The 20,640-nt window shown below is 39.8% G+C and overlaps 1 protein-coding gene across 1 annotated transcript in view; it reads right to left on the bottom strand.

Moving 5' to 3' along the window:
* The window catches only part of TPD52L1 (TPD52 like 1), a 47,215-nt gene extending 43,250 nt beyond the window's left edge, over window positions 1–3,965 (bottom strand). The window contains exon 1 of the mRNA XM_061989614.1: window positions 3,962–3,965. Coding sequence (XP_061845598.1) covers window positions 3,962–3,965 — 4 coding nt within the window. The remainder of the gene's footprint in view (window positions 1–3,961) is intronic.
* Between the last annotated feature and the right edge of the window lie 16,675 nt (window positions 3,966–20,640).

Here is a 20,640-nt window from a genome sequence, read left to right as displayed (position 1 = left end):
ATGCACACTTAGCTGTTCTGAGAAGAGATACTATTTTTGCCTAAAGATGCATAGGTATTAGTTAAGAGCCATGGAAGCTTTGGTCACTCTGGAAAGGGAGCAGCAGAAGTAGCTGAGATGTTTTCAAGATTAACATAAAATGTTTGGTAGCAGGAGAAAGCAAAAAAAAAAAAAAAAAAAAAAAGATCAGTCTGAGGTTCCCAATGCTATTCCTTTTCCTGACTAATATGTATGTGCTTCTTCATCAACAAGTCACATTCAAGCTGCATTCCCTTCTCCAGGATGCCATTGGCTTTCTTGGCCATGAGGACACATTGCTGGTTCATGCTCATCCTGCTGTTCACCAAGACGCCCAGGTCCCTTTCCCTGTAAGAGTTCATTCCCCAACCTGTACTGGTACATGGGCTTGTTCTTCCCCAGATACAAGACTCTACACTTGCCCTTGTTGAATCTCATTAGATTTCTACCTGCCCAACTCTCCAGCCTGTCCAGGTCTCGTTGAATGGCAGCACAGCCTTCTGGTGTGTCAGCCACTCCCCCTAGTTTAGTATTGTCAGTAAACTTGCTGACACTGCCCTCCGTTACCTCATCAAGGTCACTAAGGAATATATTGAACAGTACCAGTCCCAGCACCGACCCCTGAGGGACTCCACTAGAATTATACCAATATCCAAATGTAGAATCAGGAATTAACTTTCTACCCATTTAAAATAGCAATGTAGTTGTTAGATAGGTGAATACTTTCTGCTTTACTCTGTAGTACAGGTGTTGCAAGCTTCATCCAATTAATTAGGATCTTCATCCATGACATTACCAGCCATTACAAGAACCCATTGTGTTGCTGATGTCATGTACCTCTGACGTCCTTTACTAACAGCACAATACTTTAAGTATTGACCTCCATGTATTCATGTATTTGTCTGAAGTACAGGTTTTCCAAATTTCATTCAAGCAGGCCACTAACAGGTAGGACATGAAGATAGTGCACACACACCACCAGTCAATAGCATCTATTTTCTTCTGTTCTTCACCTTATCCAGATTAAGCCAATCCTGTTTCTCCTGAATTTAATTTTGGTTGCTGGGCCTGGTGACTAGCAATTCTCTTGCACTGAAAAAAATCACACAAGAGCTATCAGTGGAGCAGAAGCCATCTTGGAATATATTCCATGAACTTCCTTCTCTCATTCTCCATGGCCAGATGAGGAGTCCTCATTGCCTATTCCGTTCTCTCCACTTCTTCTAGTTCCAATCAAGCGCAATCAAGACTTAGCTCTGGAATATACCAGCAGAGGACTCTTCCCAGAGCCAGATGTAAGACCCAGCCCACCTCCTTTGTTATCTTTTCCAGATAACCCTGCTTCTTGTCGCCTAATATTGCTGGGGACAAGATCTGAAGGTCCCTATGGTCTCATACAACCTTATATTCGTACAACAAATTACACTAAGAATATACTCATGTATGACTCATTAATCCTTCACAAACAGACAGACTAGTGATTGTCTGGATATGTGCTACTTCAATGCAAAAAAATAGGAAACCTCCATAAAGTATGGGAAAGCATGTAACAGGCATAAATCAGCACAAATTGCTGTTTGGCTTTTACTTTAAAGAAAGTTTTAGTAGTTACTGTCAAATATAGTAAGTTAAATATGAAGGAAATTTTAGAAGTATGGGATTACCAGTAATTAGGAATTGCAAGTCATACAGAAGGATTCATCTTAAAACAACTGAGCAGATAACCCTTTGTATTAGGATATTTTTACAGAAAAAGTAGCAGGTGGATAGCTGGAGGTACACATTTAATATGATCTTCTGAAAGATTCATAGATAATACAATAACCATATGAGGAGTTAGAGTATGCTGAAACAATGCATATTTTTGAGCTTACTCCCAAAGTTCATGGTAAATTCTGGCTTAAGACAAGTAACCTAAATTCTACAGTCTGCTTTAAATCTGACTTAATGCAAGAAAGTGTTTCAGCATTGATCTATACCTAAGTTTTCTACTGGAATTGTAACAATGACAAATTAAATAAGTCACTTATAAACCTCAGGATCTGTAACTGTTCCACAAAATTTAAATTAACCAAACGATACATTGATAAAATACAGGACAGATTTTTAGACTCATTCAGGTATTTGAAGATTAACTGGATGAAGGTGTTTTAATTAGGTCTTTTTATGTATTTGCTCCATATTAATCTCAGGTTTGTGTTGTACAGTGTTATGTATCAGGCTAATTCCTGTATGTTGACTGTGTGAAAAAAACAAAACCAACTAACTGACAAACAAGCAAAACCCCACATGATTGTCAGGGATGTCTGTTGAATTAACCATAATGACAGAAAAATTAAAGGCAAGAACAGTAAACTTCTGCTAGTGTATGTGTTCTGTCATTCGTTTCAGGGAAACACATGGATGACCCTTTATTCTAATGAAACAGTTAAGAACCGAAACCCTTTTACTCCTCTGGTTTTTTGCTTCAATAGCATACCTACCTTGTTGTCTAGTATTCATATCAAATAGTGACCAAACATCTTCTAATTACGTAACCCTTCTAGTAACCAAAATGACATGTTACAGCTTCTTTTGCCATGTCATTATAGCGTAGCTACACAGCATAGCAAGGTATGCAAATGAATTGTTTGCTATTTAGAATTGGAAAACACTTGTTTACAAATTTAAATCCCAATTAAGTCTTCAAAGGGATGAAATGGGGAAGCAGAACAAATGAACTGCACAGACATTGCATTAGTGTCTTTGATCTTCTTTATAATGTAGTCTGAATGTGAGATACAGAGATTAAGTGGGGGAAAAAAGGGGGATTAGAAGTATGTACAGTAAATAACTAAATTGATCAGAAAAACTATTAAAAATTCCAAGGATTTCCAGTACCATTTTCCACTCTGAATTTATTATGGAAGGATCAAAATAGGAAAATATGTTTTTATTTAACACACCTAGAAAACAAACTACTTGAAGGAAGACCTTCCCTTCTACTTGATTCTAAATGTGGACAAATCTGAACTGCTTGAGCCTAAAAATTATCATACAGCCTGTCTTTCTCGTAGAGGACACAGACCTAGAACAGAAGAAAGGTTGCTTTTGAAGCTACAGTTTGAAAATAAACCCAGAAGTTGGGTTAATCTTAGTTCAGGAAAGGAAGAACTCAAGTACACACAAGTTATGTAGATAAAAACTGTAAGCATTAAACAAAACTGTAGATTATGCTTCATGCAACTGTGGGAGCTCAATCTTCCTTTTCATCTCAGTTGCTCTTTGGAAGAGAGGTATGGATGAGCAAGGGTCTTAATTTCCTCTCTCCATTGGACTTTGCATTAGAGGTGGTATCAAGCAGAGGGAGGAAACAGCTTTTGGGTTTTCAAGAACTCTAGGATGCAGTCTACCATCTCATACTCCTGGGGCAGCTCATTACAGACTTTACTAAGGCTTTCTATTACATCTCTTGACTCCTGCTAAACCAGGCATTTTGAATTTCATCCATAGCTATGAGATAGACTGTCAAGTTTCCAAACAAAGGACTATTTTTATTTGAAGCTCCTGGATAAACAGCCAGGTAGTGTGCTAATTCTTTCCTCTGTTTAGTAAAATAAAAAGAAATTAATCATACATTGAGGACCTCTCTAGGTTATCTTTCTCCCAGAAGCCATCAACACAGCTCCAAATTTATGCCAGTGAAGACAGACAATCTACACACAAATAACTGTCAGAAAACAGACTCCACAGCTTGACCACTGCGTCTAGAAGCCATACACATTGGTAAGGAGTTTTATACTCATCTCAAAGATAGAAATGCAATGGATAAAAGCAAGAATAGCAATCTTGGTAAAAAACAGATATCATCTATGACCACTGGGTATCAAGCTTCAGTCTGAGAACTGATATTCCAAATAAAATAATTATCTGAAGTGTCCAGAAGTGCAATGCATGATCTTACGCATTTTACCCAACAGCTATCTCTCTGTGTATAAAATAATAATCCTGCCTGTCTGAGGAAGACAAGGGCGACATTGCTCTCTAAGCTGTAGCTATAGAAATACAAAGCAATTGTTGTGAAATGTCACAGTTTAAAGACAGCAGATGCTTTTTTCTATTATGTCAATACTGAAAGTAATGATAGTATTGTACCACTTACTGTGCATTCTATTGATCATTCTGCACAACCTTCTGTGAGGTCAAGCGTAAGAAAAGATGCTACAAGTGGATGGGTTATCATCTCTTTTTCTTTCTTTAGGCAGAGCAGAAAAATAAAAACAAAAGAAGAAAAAAGATGAAGTCATGATGGCATAATAGAGAATGAGAAAGTGGATGACACTGAGTCACAAAAGAGACTTGTTCTCTGCCAATAAGGTACTCTAGAAACTGTATCAGGCCCCATAAAACAAATGAAAGAATAAGGCATATATAATCAGATTAGAGAAAAAGCAATGAAGGGGAAGATGAGAACTATAACATGGAAATGCTGGCAGTCAGAGGTGGAAATTGTCAGTCACATTTCTCAAACCCACCCTTTGACACTAAAAATACACGGAGGTACATTTTTCTGATCTCAGAATAGACAGGCATCTTGGGTCCCATCCTCTCAGCTGGCAGAATTGACTGTGATCCCATCAATTGTGTAATTAAGCTCACACATCTGCTTCACTGAATCGAAATCACAGAAACTTAATGTCAGAATAATCTTCCTCTCCTAAGAAAAGATTAGTTTACTGTACTTCTCTAAAGCCAGGTGCAAAAGAGTATCACTAGATAGCAATCTAACTGCAGTAAAATTTAACTCACAGGCCTCCTCTCAAATAACTTCCAACAAAATATCTGTGCTGCAATAAGTGATAAAATTATATTTTTAATTAAAAACAAATTCTTCAAGCAGCTCTAATTTGTATCCTTTAGATCACAAAACACATAACTCCCAAGATTTTTTTAAGTCTAATTTAAAAATGAGCATAATCTTCCTGTAGCCAGTAGGCTGCTTGCCTTCCCCACAGCCCCATGCTTCTATCTCAACATGTAAGGCAGATGTGTCACTTTTGATCCTGTAAACTTACGAGGGAAAGTACATGGGAAACAATTACAACTGGGCACACAACAAGAGTTTGTCTTGTCTTAGGGCTCAAATTCATGGTTCCCACTGCTTTAATACAGATTAAGTGTTTCAGCATTGTCAGAAATACTAAAATACATATTTAGGAATGCAGAGAAAGAATGGACAAATTATTCTCCCCTGTATCTGCTCAATCTCTCACATTGGCAGAGTAAAGATTACCATTTAGCATTACTGTCTTTTTGCCTGCTGTTTGGCACAAAGTGTCCATAATCTGTGACTAAGCTTTGAAGGCAGTATCACAATTATAAATTAACAACAATAAATCACTCACTAAATTGGAATGAAGGCACAGTTCCTGTCTACAGAGGTTTTCTCAAGTGTTTCCATCACATTATGCAGGACCTCACGGCCACAAAGAAGAGGTAGTGAATCAATATGCTTCTCAGAGCTGATATGGCTTGTGTCCTTCCCCCTGCCCCTATTTTTTAAGCACCATCTGCTTCAGTTTGCAATACATCTTAACTGCTCCATAATTAAGACTAGCTACTTTTCAGTACTCATGTATGGGAGAGTCATGTGTATAGACTTCCTTCAGGCTTCCCTAAACAATCTTGACCTACTCTTCTATGCACCTACCTGCAATACAACTACATTCCCATTTAAACCAAATAAAAATAAGCTCATTTATATTAATGTTACTTGAAACCAATCAATTTTACCAGAGACAAAGGCAATGTATTCCCTTACAGAAGCTGTTTGCTTAAGGTAAAGCAATTTTTTTGTTAAAATAAATACTCCAAATATTTTTTAAAAGGAGCTCTTGTGTGAGTCACCTCACTTCTTGGAAATGCACTACCTAATAGCTAGGCAGTCCTTGCTGTGGTGGCTTGCTTTGATTCACTCCAAATTCCAGGTTAGCGTATAACACTAATTCTCTGTACGCAGGCCTCACAAAATCCTTCTCCGTCAGAAAACCAACATCGAGCTGAGCCAGTTCAACTCAAAGTTTCATTTGTTTTTCCTCCAGGTTTTTTTGCCAGCACTCTGAACTGTAAAATGAGGTATTTATTATTCTGCTCTTAATGATAAGCTCTACGTTGAGACCTTCAGAGATTTTGGCATCATTAATTTTGTGACTTTGCCTACTGAGTATTTTGCAGCAGGCCACTACAAAGAAATGTGTTCACTTACTGAGGCTGTGGGTGGAGACATCTGGGGTTTAGGGCTCTGGATATCTGTGAAGTTCCCATAGAAACAGTTTTCTTGGCCTTTCCTTCTTTTGGATAGGGTTTGAAGACAGGAGCAGACCTCGGCAGTCGGCCTGACCGTACCCCAGCAGGGGAGGCTATTTATCAGACCAGGAGACAGACTGGCACTTCCAGTCACACTGTACAGTCTCAAGTCTTTGAGGTCCCTGATTTGCCCTAAACACCACCCAAAATGTCAGTCATCAAAGAGAGAGTGTTTTAGCCTTCCTTGAAGACCAACAGGAAAGATAAGCCCTGAACCAAAGAGGGTCAGCTTCCCTGACAGCTGCTCTGAACACAGGTAAAAGCAGATCAAATGGTGGAGAAGGAAGAGGTTTAGGCATGTGGCATAGAGTTGCAACACTCTCAAAGTTGCATTCGATGACACTCGGTGGCAAAAGCATCACTCAAACCTCTACCCCACTCCTGTTTGTTGTATATTGCAACTTCAGTGCCTTGAGAGGGTCTAGAAAAATGACATATTAGTCTTTTTTCTCTTTGCTCTTGTACTACCTTGTGTAAGAAGATTTTTCTAAGGATGTTGTTGCAGGAAGGACATAACATACTTTTTGGAAATGAACCATTATTCCTATGCTTGAATCTCTGCTAACAACTTCCATTCACATCTTCATCCCCATTCAATGTAACTGTTAACATTCTTTTAAAAAAAACTTAAAATTGTTAAAATTCTCTCTCGCCCTTCTGATGTCTTTGATTCCCACATGCAGCATGTAACTGTGATAACAGTACTGCTGCTGTCCTTTCAGGGCTCTGTATCTCTGTGCAGACCTGGACACAACTAGGCAACCTTCTAATTATGGATCTACCTTTAAATCTAGTTCCTATCTTTGAATCTCTCTCAAATGGGTACAAACCATTACCCTTACACATTTTCCTTTACTCCTTGCGCTTAATGCAGACTTCATCTGTATTGCTCACTATCTACACTGCTCTATTTTTTGAAGGAATTTGAAGCCACAAGAGGAGATACATTTTTTCCTTTACCTGTAGTATTTGACTTCCAGTTTCCTGACAATATCTGTTATTTGGCTCTGCAAAGATCTTATTTAAATTCTTAAAAACCACATTGTGATTCAGTTTATATGAATGACAGTATTCACCAGCCTTTTTTAAAAAATCAGGCTGTTCAAGTAATTAATTGTTCCTTCTTCACCATCATCGTCTCTTTTTTGCTATCAAAACTTCTGTACTATTTGACCCACAACGTGACTCAAGGAGTTACTTAAGCAAAGACCACATGGCTCCATTGGTTTTTCAGTACTCTCACATATACATTACAGTGTACAGCACTGTTTAGATAGTTTAAGTACATGGCAAACATCATTCTCCCTGATTATGACTTTGATTTCTTCCTCCCACGGTAATAAGTTAATAGCTGCCATCTGCCTATTAAAATACCTTGAGCAGAAGAAAATTTTCTGTTCCTCACATAATTGCACCTCTAAATCTGTAATGTACATACTTTTTACTTGTCTCCATATAAAATCTGGTTGTGTTTAAACACAGCTATCTCTGGTCATTTCTTAATGAAAATTTAGCATGCACCAGCTAAGCAGAAAAAGAACATAAAGCACTTGAGGCCTTCAGGAGATATTCTAAACACATTTGCTCCGTATCATTCCCTACAAATCTGTCGGCATTTCCTGGAGTGACCTATCTGTGATCTACTTAGTGGAGTTACGAACATTGAAGTGTGAAACACAGAAAGAAGAATTAGATTAGTACCTAAAATGCCTAAGCCAACGTCAGTATGACAAGTTATTACTAAATCTACCAAATGCACGATGAAAACAATTACTCCAAGGGAACTATGCAAAAGTATTTTAAAACTCTAAAATGGTTTTGAGCAACATTTTTGTAACCACAAATCTTCATTCCACCCAGGTGGCAAACCCATTTCCTGGTGAGTATAAAGTAGTTAAAAGAGAACACCTAAACAAACAGGTGAACACAGAAAAAGTCTCAACTGAAGCAGCAAACATGGAAAGCATCAGCTCCCTTCCAACATCTTTTATAAATATTTACAGAATATAAATCACAGCCTCTTAAATCCATACCATACATTGTTTTTAATCGTGCTTTCCATACTTTCCTTACAATTTACAGATTAGTAGCTTTAATTTTTACAAGTTAAAGAAAACTCCAAGCACAAATTAGACTGTACAAACAGAAAATTAAAAAAAACCCAGGAAGATTGGCTTCCAAAACAAGAAAAAATAGTTTGGACAGAATCTGGTCTCTTGGAGCCAGGAAAGGCAAATCAACTTCAATGACCAACAAATAAAAGTAGCCCTTTCAGCAAGAAAGCACATGAAAACAAACTGCACAGCCTCTACAAAAACATTTTGTGCAAACACATTTACTGAGAAAACCAACATCCCATCTATAGGCTTTTTGTGCTTGCATGAATATAAAAATATTTTCAGAGTGTAATTTTATATCCCTCTTTGCCAAAAGTGCCACTAGAGCCCTAGTTCCTGTTACACTAAATGCTAACCTGAGTTTGCATTTTGAGGAATCTGGTGTTGTCAAAAGTACTTTAAATTCCATTATCTTACAAGAAAAAAATTTAATTTTTTTTTTTTCTTTATAACAGCAAAGCTGAAAAGTAATTACTTTCAATTACACATTTTAAGTACTTTCATTACGTAAAAAACTTTACTGATTAGGCTCTTGGTGGACAGCAAGGATAACTGCAAGCTAAGGTAAATTAGTGGCAGTAGCTGTCAACTTTACAAAAAACAAAACCCTGACAACCAACAAAAAAGCCAGAAGCAAGGATATTTCCTGACAGCCTCCCTTGCTTCAAAATGAACTGGCTGCTCAAGGTATAGTGTTACCTTCCCTTTTCTAGATGTGACATAAGGCATTGGATCTCCTCCTGATCCTTAAACCCACAAACTGCATCTCCAGATCCCCCTGGATTCTCCTTCAGTGGACTAGAAACGCGTAGACGTAAAAACTGCCCAAGAACCACATCCCTGACTACATAAGTCCTGAAGCATCTGAAATCTCATTAGTTGGACAACAGTCTGCAAGAAGATATTCTATATGTCCACAGGATATACACATGTAACCCTGTCTTTATAAGTTTTACTGCATACAACACAAGAATATATCTTACTTGGTTGATGTAAAAACCCAGACTTTCTGCTACAAAAACAAGATGTCTTTCAACAATCAGCCTTACATAAGTAAGATTCATGACAGTGTGGAGAGCATATCGAAGCTCCTTGTATTATATGTGACTATTTGCAGTGGGAACTTTCTTGTATGGGGATCCAATGTCCTTAACCCTATGCCATTAGTATAAACACAATACCTTTTTATTGGAATAAGTGAAAAAGTTCAAGAAATCTTGCACAGAATTAACCAGAACAGCCTTTTAGAAGCCCCTTTTATCCAGAATTTAAGTCCTACAAGCATAGGAAAGGTAAAATGTGCAAAGCAGGAGATGGAAGATTCAGTATTAAGATGTTTATCACCATGGTAAGATGGTACTTGAGGCAGTATAATTTCACACGTGTTCTTGCATTTGTTTTACACTTTCAAATAAGAACATCTGCAGAAAGGTCCTCACTGCTGGCATTCTACTCCTTTACACAATGTGAAAGAGAAAGGGAACGAGAGACAGTACAAGAGAAAGAAACGGAGATTTGGTGCTAAAGTGCAATACAAAAACTTGCTAAATGAATGTGTCACTTGCAATTATCAACCTTTAACGTCCAACAAAGCCATAGATACAGAAGGGTAGCAATGAGAGTCTAGTTAGCAATTATAAGATTTTTTTATCACAGAGGGCTACATAGCATTACCACTGTATCAAACAAATCAACTAATATGCCCAAGGTTTTAGAAAAGCTCAGTGTGACATTTGATACCAGAATCCAGATTTGTCAGTCCCCTCTCATCATTTCTCATACATGACGCCTTTAGAGAATGGAGTAGCCAAAATGCCCAGTTTAGAGGGGAGCAATATGACAATACCAGACTAAATTTCTGAAGTTTGGCATTGCTTCTGTGCATTTCTATGATAAATATATAAAACCATATAAAACTATCCTGCCCAGATCTCATATTGATATATTACCCTAGGAGATATTTTCTGATCTAATTTTTTTCAAATTTTACCCTTAAAACACTTCCTGAAACAAAGGCTGACCACAGATTTTCTGAACCCAAATTCCAGGACTACACTAAAACAAGCTTTTAAAGAATATCTAAATTTCTAAATACAGTCACATAGAACACACTTCAACTGCTCTGCAATCTTCTGCAAAGCCTGTACCACATCCTTGATCTTCAAGCAGCACATGGCCTGAGCAAAGCACCTCAAAAGTTCCACACGTTTGTACTATACTGCATGTGTCTGTGAGATGCATCAAAACAGCATCAGCACTCATCTTTCCACTGGCCCACTTGAGAACACTGACAGACTATACTTGCGCTGCCTCCCAACAGGACTCATATCAGCAGTCCTGTAAAAATAAGATATAGGAGGAAAAAAATAAAGCAAGAATTTAAAGACATGTTTTAGGGTTTTATATGTTTGGCTTTGCATGTTCTACATTTTATATTTTCAAGGCTGTAAAACTGGCAAAGATGCAATGCCTCACAAGGCTGGCCCTAGATTTTTGAGAAGGTATCACTTTTATCTCTGTTTTCCAAGCCCTCCTTTATTTTATCCTCAGTTCTCATGTATAGCATGAGACCACTGAAATTTTCTCAGCCTCAGTAAACTCAATTTCATCCTGTGACATGTGTCATAAAGCTGAAAGTAGTAGAGGTTCAAAAGGGTAAAACAGAAGCATTGCATTTGATTTCAGATATTTATTTGCTTAAAACTTGATACATCAAATAACTCATTCTATGCATATAGTTGTCCTCCTTTTAGTATAAAAAAGATGAAAGAGCAATTATCTCAAGCTCTGCACACTCATGTTAAATATTTAATAATTGTATTATCAATTACACTGTACCATTTTCCCTTGACCCCATCTTCATCTGATCTTACTAACGTGGCATCTGAGACTACCCTCATACAGCCAAATATGCAGGCTATCACTGCCTGGTTCAACTATCCCAATATCCTCCTGACTCTTTGCAAAGTTTTCTCTCCTGTTTTCCATAGCAGGGACCTAGTCAACTCCAAAGGGCAGGAAGGAGACAGCACAAACCCCTGGCTGACTAGAGTGAATTTTGATGCCTCAGAAGCATGTACGGTCTGGCACTTTCCTTGCAAAGAACATCAGGGAATGTAAATGCACTTCTCTAAAGGGAAAGAACTAGCAACTGCTGCTAGGCAAGAAAACTAAGGTTCCCCTTGCCCCATCCTTCCCATTTTTTCACTGGTATCAACACTGAACAACCTGTGCAGACAGACTTACTTACCTGAATAGAGGGATTTTCGTCTCACAGAACAATTATACTAAATCAGCCCCAAGCCACTAGTTTCACTCTGCCCTTAGGGGAAAGATGAACACAGAACCAACCATCCGGTGTTCCTTGGTAAAGCTACTAACCTTAAACACAAGGCTAGTGAAGATTCTTCCCTCTCAAACAAGACTATTCTTCAGTGTGATGGCTACAGCACTGCTGCTGTAGTGAAGTAACGCCTCCATGTCTTCCTTATCCCCACATTCCGTCTGTGAGACTGACTCCCTATACAGATTCATACCTGTATTAGTAACCACATGAGTAGTTAGTGAGGAGAAAGAGAGAATGCTGACCAAGTTGTCAATGCCCTGTTTTGGCAAGTCTTGTGCACCATGTCACAGGCAACACAGGACTTCCTCACCACTGCCTCCCACCATGGCACACTTCAGACCATCCAACTGTCATTGGGGCAAGAAGAGAGGGCCACTGAGCTCGTGCTCTGACTTATAATGGTTTTCTTCTGATCAGTAGCTCCAGCCAAGTGACACGTGCCCAGGAGTTGCTTCTCTGCTCTGTAACATCACATGTCAAATGTCACTGGCCTGAGGATCACAGCTGGAGCATGTCAGCTGCACACAGCAGAGGAAAGCAGTGCAGTGCTGCTGGCCAAGGAGACACAGGCCTCCAGAAGGAGCCATCGTCCAACATCTAAAACTAAATACAGCTCTCACTGCAATACCTAACAGGTGCATGCATAGCCACAGCGAGCTATTGTGGCTACAATGCACAGCTAGCAGAAGATGCAGAACATCTGTCAGGAACAGCTATAAGAAGAATTGCTAGAACATGGCAATGACTCAAAAACCCTTTCGGAGGCCTGAAGTGCAAGAAGCTGGTTGAGCTACCTGAGTAGGTAAAAGGACAAAGAGTGGGAAGCTGCACATCAAAGCTTCATCAGGGTAAGAATCAAGGCAGGATACAACAGAGAAAGGAGGCATGATTACAGTTGGATACAAACACACACAAAAGAATTGGTGTAAAAGGATCATGATGTATTAAGAGCAAAGCTCCAGTGTTCAAAATGACATGGGATTCTCAGATAAGAGATGGATGAAAACATTCAAGGTACTGTTGTTATTAGAGGACATTCACACTTTTAAACTAGAAAGTAGGATTGTGCAGGATCATCAGTTAATCAGGACCTGAAGCAGAATGAGGATGATGAGAGGCAACTACACAGTTCTGGTCTTCCCGTCTTTCACAAAGAAATACTGTTATTCAGACTGCCAGATTTTTCACTTCAAAAATGACTGACAGCCACAGGAAGGAAAACAAATATGCTCTTATGGAATTTTGGCATCTAGCATTAAGTATAGCTGGTGTGTTCTTCGGATCAGCTAGCTCTGGGACCATTAAGAGGAAAGAGATCAAAGACAACAGCACCCAGAGGCTTAAAGATAGCATTCATGCAAAGGATAAATAATGATTCTTATTACATATATGAATTTGTTTACATGGAACATATGGTTATTTCTTTAGAATACAATTTTAACATTAATTACTATCACTCAGTCTGGTAGACTTATCTAGTTAGCATAAATGCTGCAAGGCATATTCAATATACTTAACAGTAATTCCATTTCAGTCCATGAATTCTCTCTCTCTACCACTTTAAGATAAATATCAGAGCATTAAACTTCCACAGTCTTTGGAGCATGGATATCTGTTATGTTGTGCCCTGAACCACACAGAAACTCCTGATGTTAGCTGTGACCTCTATGCAGTACCTTGATAAAGTTATATGTAATACTACCTTTTTTTTGTTCACTTTAAGATTTATAAGGTTGATTCATGCTGCTATGTAAAAATGCTGACAAAAATTATTTTCCTGCTCTGAAGAAATCGACATTTTATACTTGCCTGTGTGAAATTGATCTACTCAGGCAGAGCCTCCCTTCAGGACAATATAAAATGGCACAAGCAACACAATTATGTAGAACAGTCCTTTTGAAGAAAATCTTTAAAGTGTTAAATGTGAGAAATTCGACAGTGCTTTCAAATTCATAGCTTTTACTTTGTCTTTTCAATTGGGATGCAATCCCCCAGCAGAGCACACTGCAACACATCATTCAGGATTCATTTCTCTGTGTGCACCCCTAGAAGCAATTCATAAGCTCATTAAAATGTATACACATTTCTCCTGCTGCTTAGGCTGACACTTGGAAGGGTTTTGTTTTGTTTTGTTTTTTTCCCAAGCAAATTGCTACTATTTTGTTAGTAACCTCCTATAACTATGCTCTGCAAATTGCATAGTGGGATAGAAAAATCCAGATTTCTGGACAATTCTTCTATGTACTTAATTGAATTCAACTGCATTAGGCACAAACAGGTTAAATTCTTTTGGCCAGCCAGGCTCCATAACTGCAATAGCTTGCACTGAACTAAGTCTGGAAGAAAAGAGCTTTTCTTGCACGCAAGTACCTAACATAAAAGTCATAGCTTGTACTGCTAGTGTATCAAAGAAGGATTTTTTTTTAAAGTAACAGGATACTGTTCTGAGAAACTGTAGAAATAAAACACACAAGTGAGAAATATACGAAAAAAAGTTACTTAAGATTTGAGCATAGACAAATATGAGACTTTCAAGGCTATCAATTGATTATTAAAAAAAAAACTCTTGTATTGCACGTAGAAAAATGAAGGTCTAATAATTCCTAATTAGATAAAATTAAGCAATACAAAATGCTTTTATATTCTCTCAGTAGCCAATAGAAGAATTTATTACAGACCTATAGCAAAACACATTAATTGGCTTGAATTTTAACATGTGCTAAGAACATATTTACTTACGTTACTAGTCAGGGAAGGCAAGAAGTTCATGTGCACACATACCACTGTATGGCTAATTAGAACTGGATACTGTTTTTCTATCAGTTCTACAAAATAAGATGCAATCAAATCCTTTACCAATATGAAGTTCCTGTTTAAAGCATGGGAGCTCCTACCATAGTACTTGTACAGATGTATTTGGAAAATTAGTTTAAATAACATGCTGTAATTTTTGCTGCTTAATAAATACTGACTTTTAGAAACCACAGGAACTGAGGAACAGGTCTGTTTATTTTGCCTGTCAGTTTCATCCATGCACACACTAGGAAAGCATATACACCACACTTTTACCGGTTAGGTTTTGTCCTTTACAAGTGTCATGAACTCACATTTCCCACTGTATTCCTTTACATACAACCATATTTTCAAGCAACGGTTGCCTCTTTTATGTGTATTTAAGGCAGTTTTTAACTACTCTGGAAGGCTGTTTTGTCAGTTAATTTCACTGAGCCTATGTCTCCCCCTTACTTCATCTTACTATTCAACAGATGACATGAAATGTTTTCTAAACGTTCTGCTTTCATGGAAGTATTTGTACCACCTGTGTTCACTTACAAGACACGTGTGACAAAGTAATAAGGTTTTTCAGAAAAGAGATTCAAGACCATAAAGGTAAGTAAGATCTCTGTATGCCGAATGCCTTAGAGTGACCCAAATACCCATCTGAACCTTGCATGAAAAGCTCCTTCTGTTCTTGGGAGGCAAATTCCCTTTACCCAGAGAGAGATATGAATAGCTACGTTATGATTAACTGTTCCAATAGAAAACGTTCTCTTTAAGTTAACGATAGCCGTGTCTGCAAAGCGTTTGCAGAAACGCTTTAGCAATGTTAAGCTGATCTGGGTGCACTAAGTCCTGTTCGCTGCTGCCGCGGACACCTGTCTGTCAGGTTGGCTGCCCCCCGGGGCTAGGGCTGCCTTCTGGGCAGGGGCCCGCAACGTCTGTCCCGCCCGCCCTCCCGAAGGCGGGGGATGCAGTCTGGCCGGACGGCTTCCCGAAGTGGCCAGGCACAGCTCAGTTGGACAGGACACCGCACACAAAACTACCGCAAACAGCCTAAGAGAACCCCACGCCCTTACCGAGGCTAACTTAAAGCAAAGTTGTAATCCAGCTACTTGACGGTGAAACATTTAAAACCAGCAGGAGAAAAACAGACCACAGTATGTCAACCGTATAGTAAAATATGGACAGCCAAAGGGAGCCTGGGTCGGGATGGAGGGAAGCATCCTCAGGTCGGGCCGAGCCAGGCCATACTGCGCTCCCCGGCGGGGCCGCGATCGTCCTCAAGGTGCGGGGGAGCCTCTCCCAGGTACCTCGAATCGCGCTCCTTTCACCAGCCCCCTCGCCGGAGAGGCGGGCGGTGCCCCGGGCCGCGGCCCACCCTCAGGTCTCGCCGCTGCGCGGCACCTTCGTCCGTTGTCCCCCATGCGGGTAGGCTCGCCCCTTCCCCAGGGGGGAATGGCAGTCCGCGGCGGAAGGAACGGGACCCCCGCGCCGTGTCAGGAGGGCTCTGTCCGGACAAGACTCACCCTGTGCTTGCGGCTCCATGGTGCGGGGGGCTCTGCCGTCCGCCACAGTCGCCGCCGCCGCCTGGCGCGGACCCACAGTTCTGGCAGCGCTAACAGCGGCGCCGAGCTGCCGCTACCGCTGCCGCTCCCCTCCCCCGCGCAGCGCCGCGGAGCTGGCCGGGACGCGTGGCGCCACCTGCCGGCCAGGCACAAGCAGAGCCAGCGCCGCTCACCTGGCCTCCTCTCCTCAGCGGCAGGGCTGGCCCTGGTGAGGGGCGTCGTGGGGCGGGCGGTGAATGAGAGCAGTGTGTGGGGGATAACCGCGACCATGAGCCCTCCAGCAAGCAGGGATCCGCTTGAGTTTCTGCGCTTTCGCCCTCGGAGTGATGGCCGTCGCCCTACCGCCTCCCGCGGGCGCGCTCCTTTCAGTGCCCGCAAGCCCCGTGGGATAAGTTCGCGTCTGGTTGAGATGGCGAGAGCCGGCCTGCGAACTGTGAGAAACGGGAGCTCCTTTTGCTGCCCGTGCCCTGCCCGCTGGCAGACTGTACGGTCTCCAGCTTCTTCAGCTATGAAAATCTAATCTTAAATGTTGAAGCCGGGGCAAACAGTACAAACAAAGAGTACAAACAAAGCTTCTGTTTTACGGATTGTAAGTAGCAAAGGTGGGAGATGTTGCATCCCCACAGAAGACCGCTGTGTCCCTAGGACAAAACCTCATGTCAACAACCCACTCCCACAGCCTAGCGGTGCCTCTGTTCGCCAGCTGGGCTGACCCCTAAGCTCTGAAGCTGGCCCTGGCAAGCATCGAGTCTCCTCAGTTGCACAGTTGAACTTCCTTGTGCTGTGCCTCAGGCCATGGCTGTGCCCTGACAGGGAAAGCACCTGAGGCTGCTCCCTAGGGGAAGCAAGGAGCTTCAGGGGGCCTGAGGGTGCTGGTGGCAGCAAGCAAACAGGTGTACCTGGTGTAACAGCAGCATGGTGAAGTAGTTGGGTGACTGTAGTGAACAAGTACCTGGCTTACTTGAGTACCTGTGGGTTTCACATAGGACTTCCTATGGTAGAAGCATGGGGATACATCCAAGGCAGTGCCTATGCTGTCACGTATATTCAGCAGTTTAGGTCTGTGTCCTACTGTTCCCTGGAAAGCACTGATACATGGTTTACAGTGCTGTGTAGATTTACTCTTTGCTTCCATACTTTGGTACCCATCCATATTAACTTGGCTTGCAGAAGGATCCAGAATACTTGTTTTAGTGATGCTGCATTTACTGTGATGATTATCCATATATTCGTCAGACATTGTCTTAAGGGTGGATGTCAGAAGGATGAGGCAACACTTTTTTCTGTAGCGTCCAGCAACAGGACTACAGATAATGGACATAAACTGGAACACAAAAAGTTCCACTTAAACATAAGGAAAAAATTCTTACAGTAAGGGTGAGGGAGCCCTGGCACAGGCTGCCCAGGGAGGTTGTGGAGTCTCTGTCTCTGGGGGTTTTCAAAACGTGCCTGGACATGTTCCTGAGTGACCTGATCTAGATGAACCTGCTTTAGCAGAGGAGTTGAACTAGATGATCTCTGGAGGTCTCTTCCAACCCCTACTGTTTCATGGTTCTATGTAATACTACTGAATGCATTCCAGGACACACTGCAGACGCGTAGATTCTCAAGGCCTCTAATATCAAAAATAACAAAGCAAGAGAGTAAAGGCAGATGAAGGAAGTGTTGGACATTTGTTTGTCAAGTTATGAAAACAGATAATATTTTTTTGAAGAAAAAAAACCAAAAGAAAATCATTACGCAGTGCAGTTAAAGAAAAAAGAACATTTAGATGTAGAAAACAAGTTGTTTTCCTTAAAATATTGTAGAATGTAGCAAAGCGTCAATTGTACTTTTTTCTCAACTTTGCTTTTCTAACAAAGTAGAAAATTAAGGCCAAGGCAGCTTTAATTTGTATACCTCTAATTATATTTTGCTTTAATATGCACACACTGGTGGTTCTGAATTTGAATTGCCGTAAAACATGATTTTTTTTTTTTTTTTTCTAGAGCAACATCTCTTCATTGTGATTTGACATCTCCTTGGGCTGAAATTTACCACTTACAAAAGCAGAACAAAGGTTGTCAGAACAATGAATTCTTTCACTCACATAATTTCAAGTAAAGAGACATCTTACCTTGACAAGATTTGAGCTCAGAAAAGCTACCAACTTCTATGTGAAAAAATCCAAACCCAAGCCTGGCCACAAATGCATGAAACAGATGAGAAATTAGAACTTGTACTTTTCCGCAAATATAACCAGAGGGTTTTTAAGCAGTCTAAGCAGTTTCCTTGAAGCATAACGAAAGCTGAGCACCGTATTTATTTACAGGGCTATAACAATATTAGCCACGTTGTTTATGTGGATAAAAAAAAAATCTTACAGACACATATGCTGTTCAAATTATAGAGCAACAGAAAATGTTACCAAATTTTTAGCTTCTGTATTTGTTTTATTCTTTACATTCATGTGTGTTGCTTATTTTTCCACACCAGAAATGCACTCTTTTGTAAAGAAAATGTGTTTTACCTAATAAGGATTGGCAAACAACAAAATTAGTTCTGCATTTAAGACATCCATAAATATCTTCAGGGAAACAAAGCTCTAGTTCTTTATGAGACCCATACTAACATGTTAATCTCACGGCATTTTACAATGGAAAAGAAATCAATCATTTACAAGTTAACATCCTCCTGTAACATAGTGAGGAAATCAGCATTTTAAAGGTAACTCTGATTAGAAAATTAATATTCCATTGAAATTCTGTCATTTAATAGTAAAGTAGCTGATCCATTTTCTACCCACAGTACAGCAGAATCCATTTTCATATTATTACACTTATGTCACTGGTTTGGTGAGATTCCTCATGGAATTTGCCTTCTGAGACATTTTGTTTTGCTCTTCTCTCTGAAGAGGTTGACAGAATTCAGACTTTGTTATCTATCTTGGAAGGTCTTGATCAAGTTATAGAAGCTTAGTTATTGCCTGGGAAAGGTCATTGTCTCTCCCATCATGCTGAAATTAAAGACAGTTGGGTTTTGTTTGTTATTTTAAGAGGTCAGACAGAAGAAAGCAAAAACAAAATTATTCAATTTTTTTAAATACTTATGTGTTACTGTGTGCTTCATATTACACCATTTTCACAATACAAAAGTAAAAGGCATAAAATACATTTATTATGTTTATGGCAGTCCAGTGACTGATTTTTGTCCTCCAACACAGAAGCAATGCTATTCATTGTAGGGAGTAATTGCATGCATTTTGCAGATAGAGATTAAGGCAGGATTCTGCATGATGCTGAGTATCCTGAACTCTTACTAGATATCCATGGAAAATAATGAGGAAAAACTGTGCTGAATAATTCTCATAAGTGCTAACAGTCTAAGAACTGTGAAATAACCAGTGGAAATTGTTGGTCCTTCAGGCTGAATGATAGTTTAGCAGCATAAACTGCAGCATGTGCATACGTGCATTTCATACGAAAAACAGCAGGCCTCAGGGAGCACAATGTCCTAGTTGTGATAAGAAGTTAGAATCCCCCAGCACTGAGCAGGTTAAAACTCTCTAGTTGTACTCCAGGTATGCAAAGGCCAAGGATACGCTGTGTTTATGATGTTTCATTAAAAGGTTGGAAAGTCACACTGTCACATGGTCAGACATTACCATTTATTTCCTTGCGTTCAGAAGTGTTTGAGTTCTTTGCTAAACACCTTATGATAACTGTTCAATTTTTGGCATGTGGTAGGTTCCAATTTGTGAAAGAAATATTGAAAATGAAAATAGAATATGCTCAATAGTATTTCAGATTTTTTTTCCTTAGCCTGCAGTAAATTCATATGATTTTCATCTCTTATTCTCTGTGTACTTAATGTTTATGGAAATCTAGCAATTTAATACTACAGAGTGTGAAATATCAATGTTTCTGCAGCATACGACAATGAGAAGCTGTTACTTGATAGACAGTGACTTCAGTTTAGTCTGTGGTTTCATGCAATGAGGTTCTGGCTCTGTGGGTCAAAAAGTACTAGAACAATGCAAAACAATATAAAAAAACAAGACTAAATTACATAATTGTATTATTAGAATAATATAATCATAGAATGGTAGGGGTTGGAAGGGACCTTTAGAGACCATCTAGTCCAACCCCCCTGCAGAAGCAGGGTCACCTAGATCAGGTCACATAGGAACATGTCCAGGCGGGTCTTGAAGACCTCCAAGATATATTAGACAATATTCTACTCACTAAACCTTACTTTTTAACAGTAAGTGATACTTTTAACTCCGTTTTAACTCCCATTTTCCAATGGCCACTGAGGAAATGTATGACACTCTACCTAAAGCATCCCAAAAACTCACCAAGGAGGTCTGTAGAGGGAATATGTTAAGTACGAGAATTTTATCCACTTCAAAGAGAGTTGAATTTATTGCATGTGCTTCCTCTAGGGTTCCCTACTTCTGTCACATAGGTTAGAGAAAGAAAAAGATGTT

The sequence above is a fragment of the Colius striatus genome, chromosome 2 (genome assembly GCF_028858725.1).
Source record: "Colius striatus isolate bColStr4 chromosome 2, bColStr4.1.hap1, whole genome shotgun sequence".
In the NCBI taxonomy this organism is placed as follows: Eukaryota; Metazoa; Chordata; class Aves; order Coliiformes; family Coliidae; genus Colius; species Colius striatus.
Note: the sequence above shows the minus strand (reverse complement) of the source record. Positions and strands in the feature narration are given on the sequence as shown.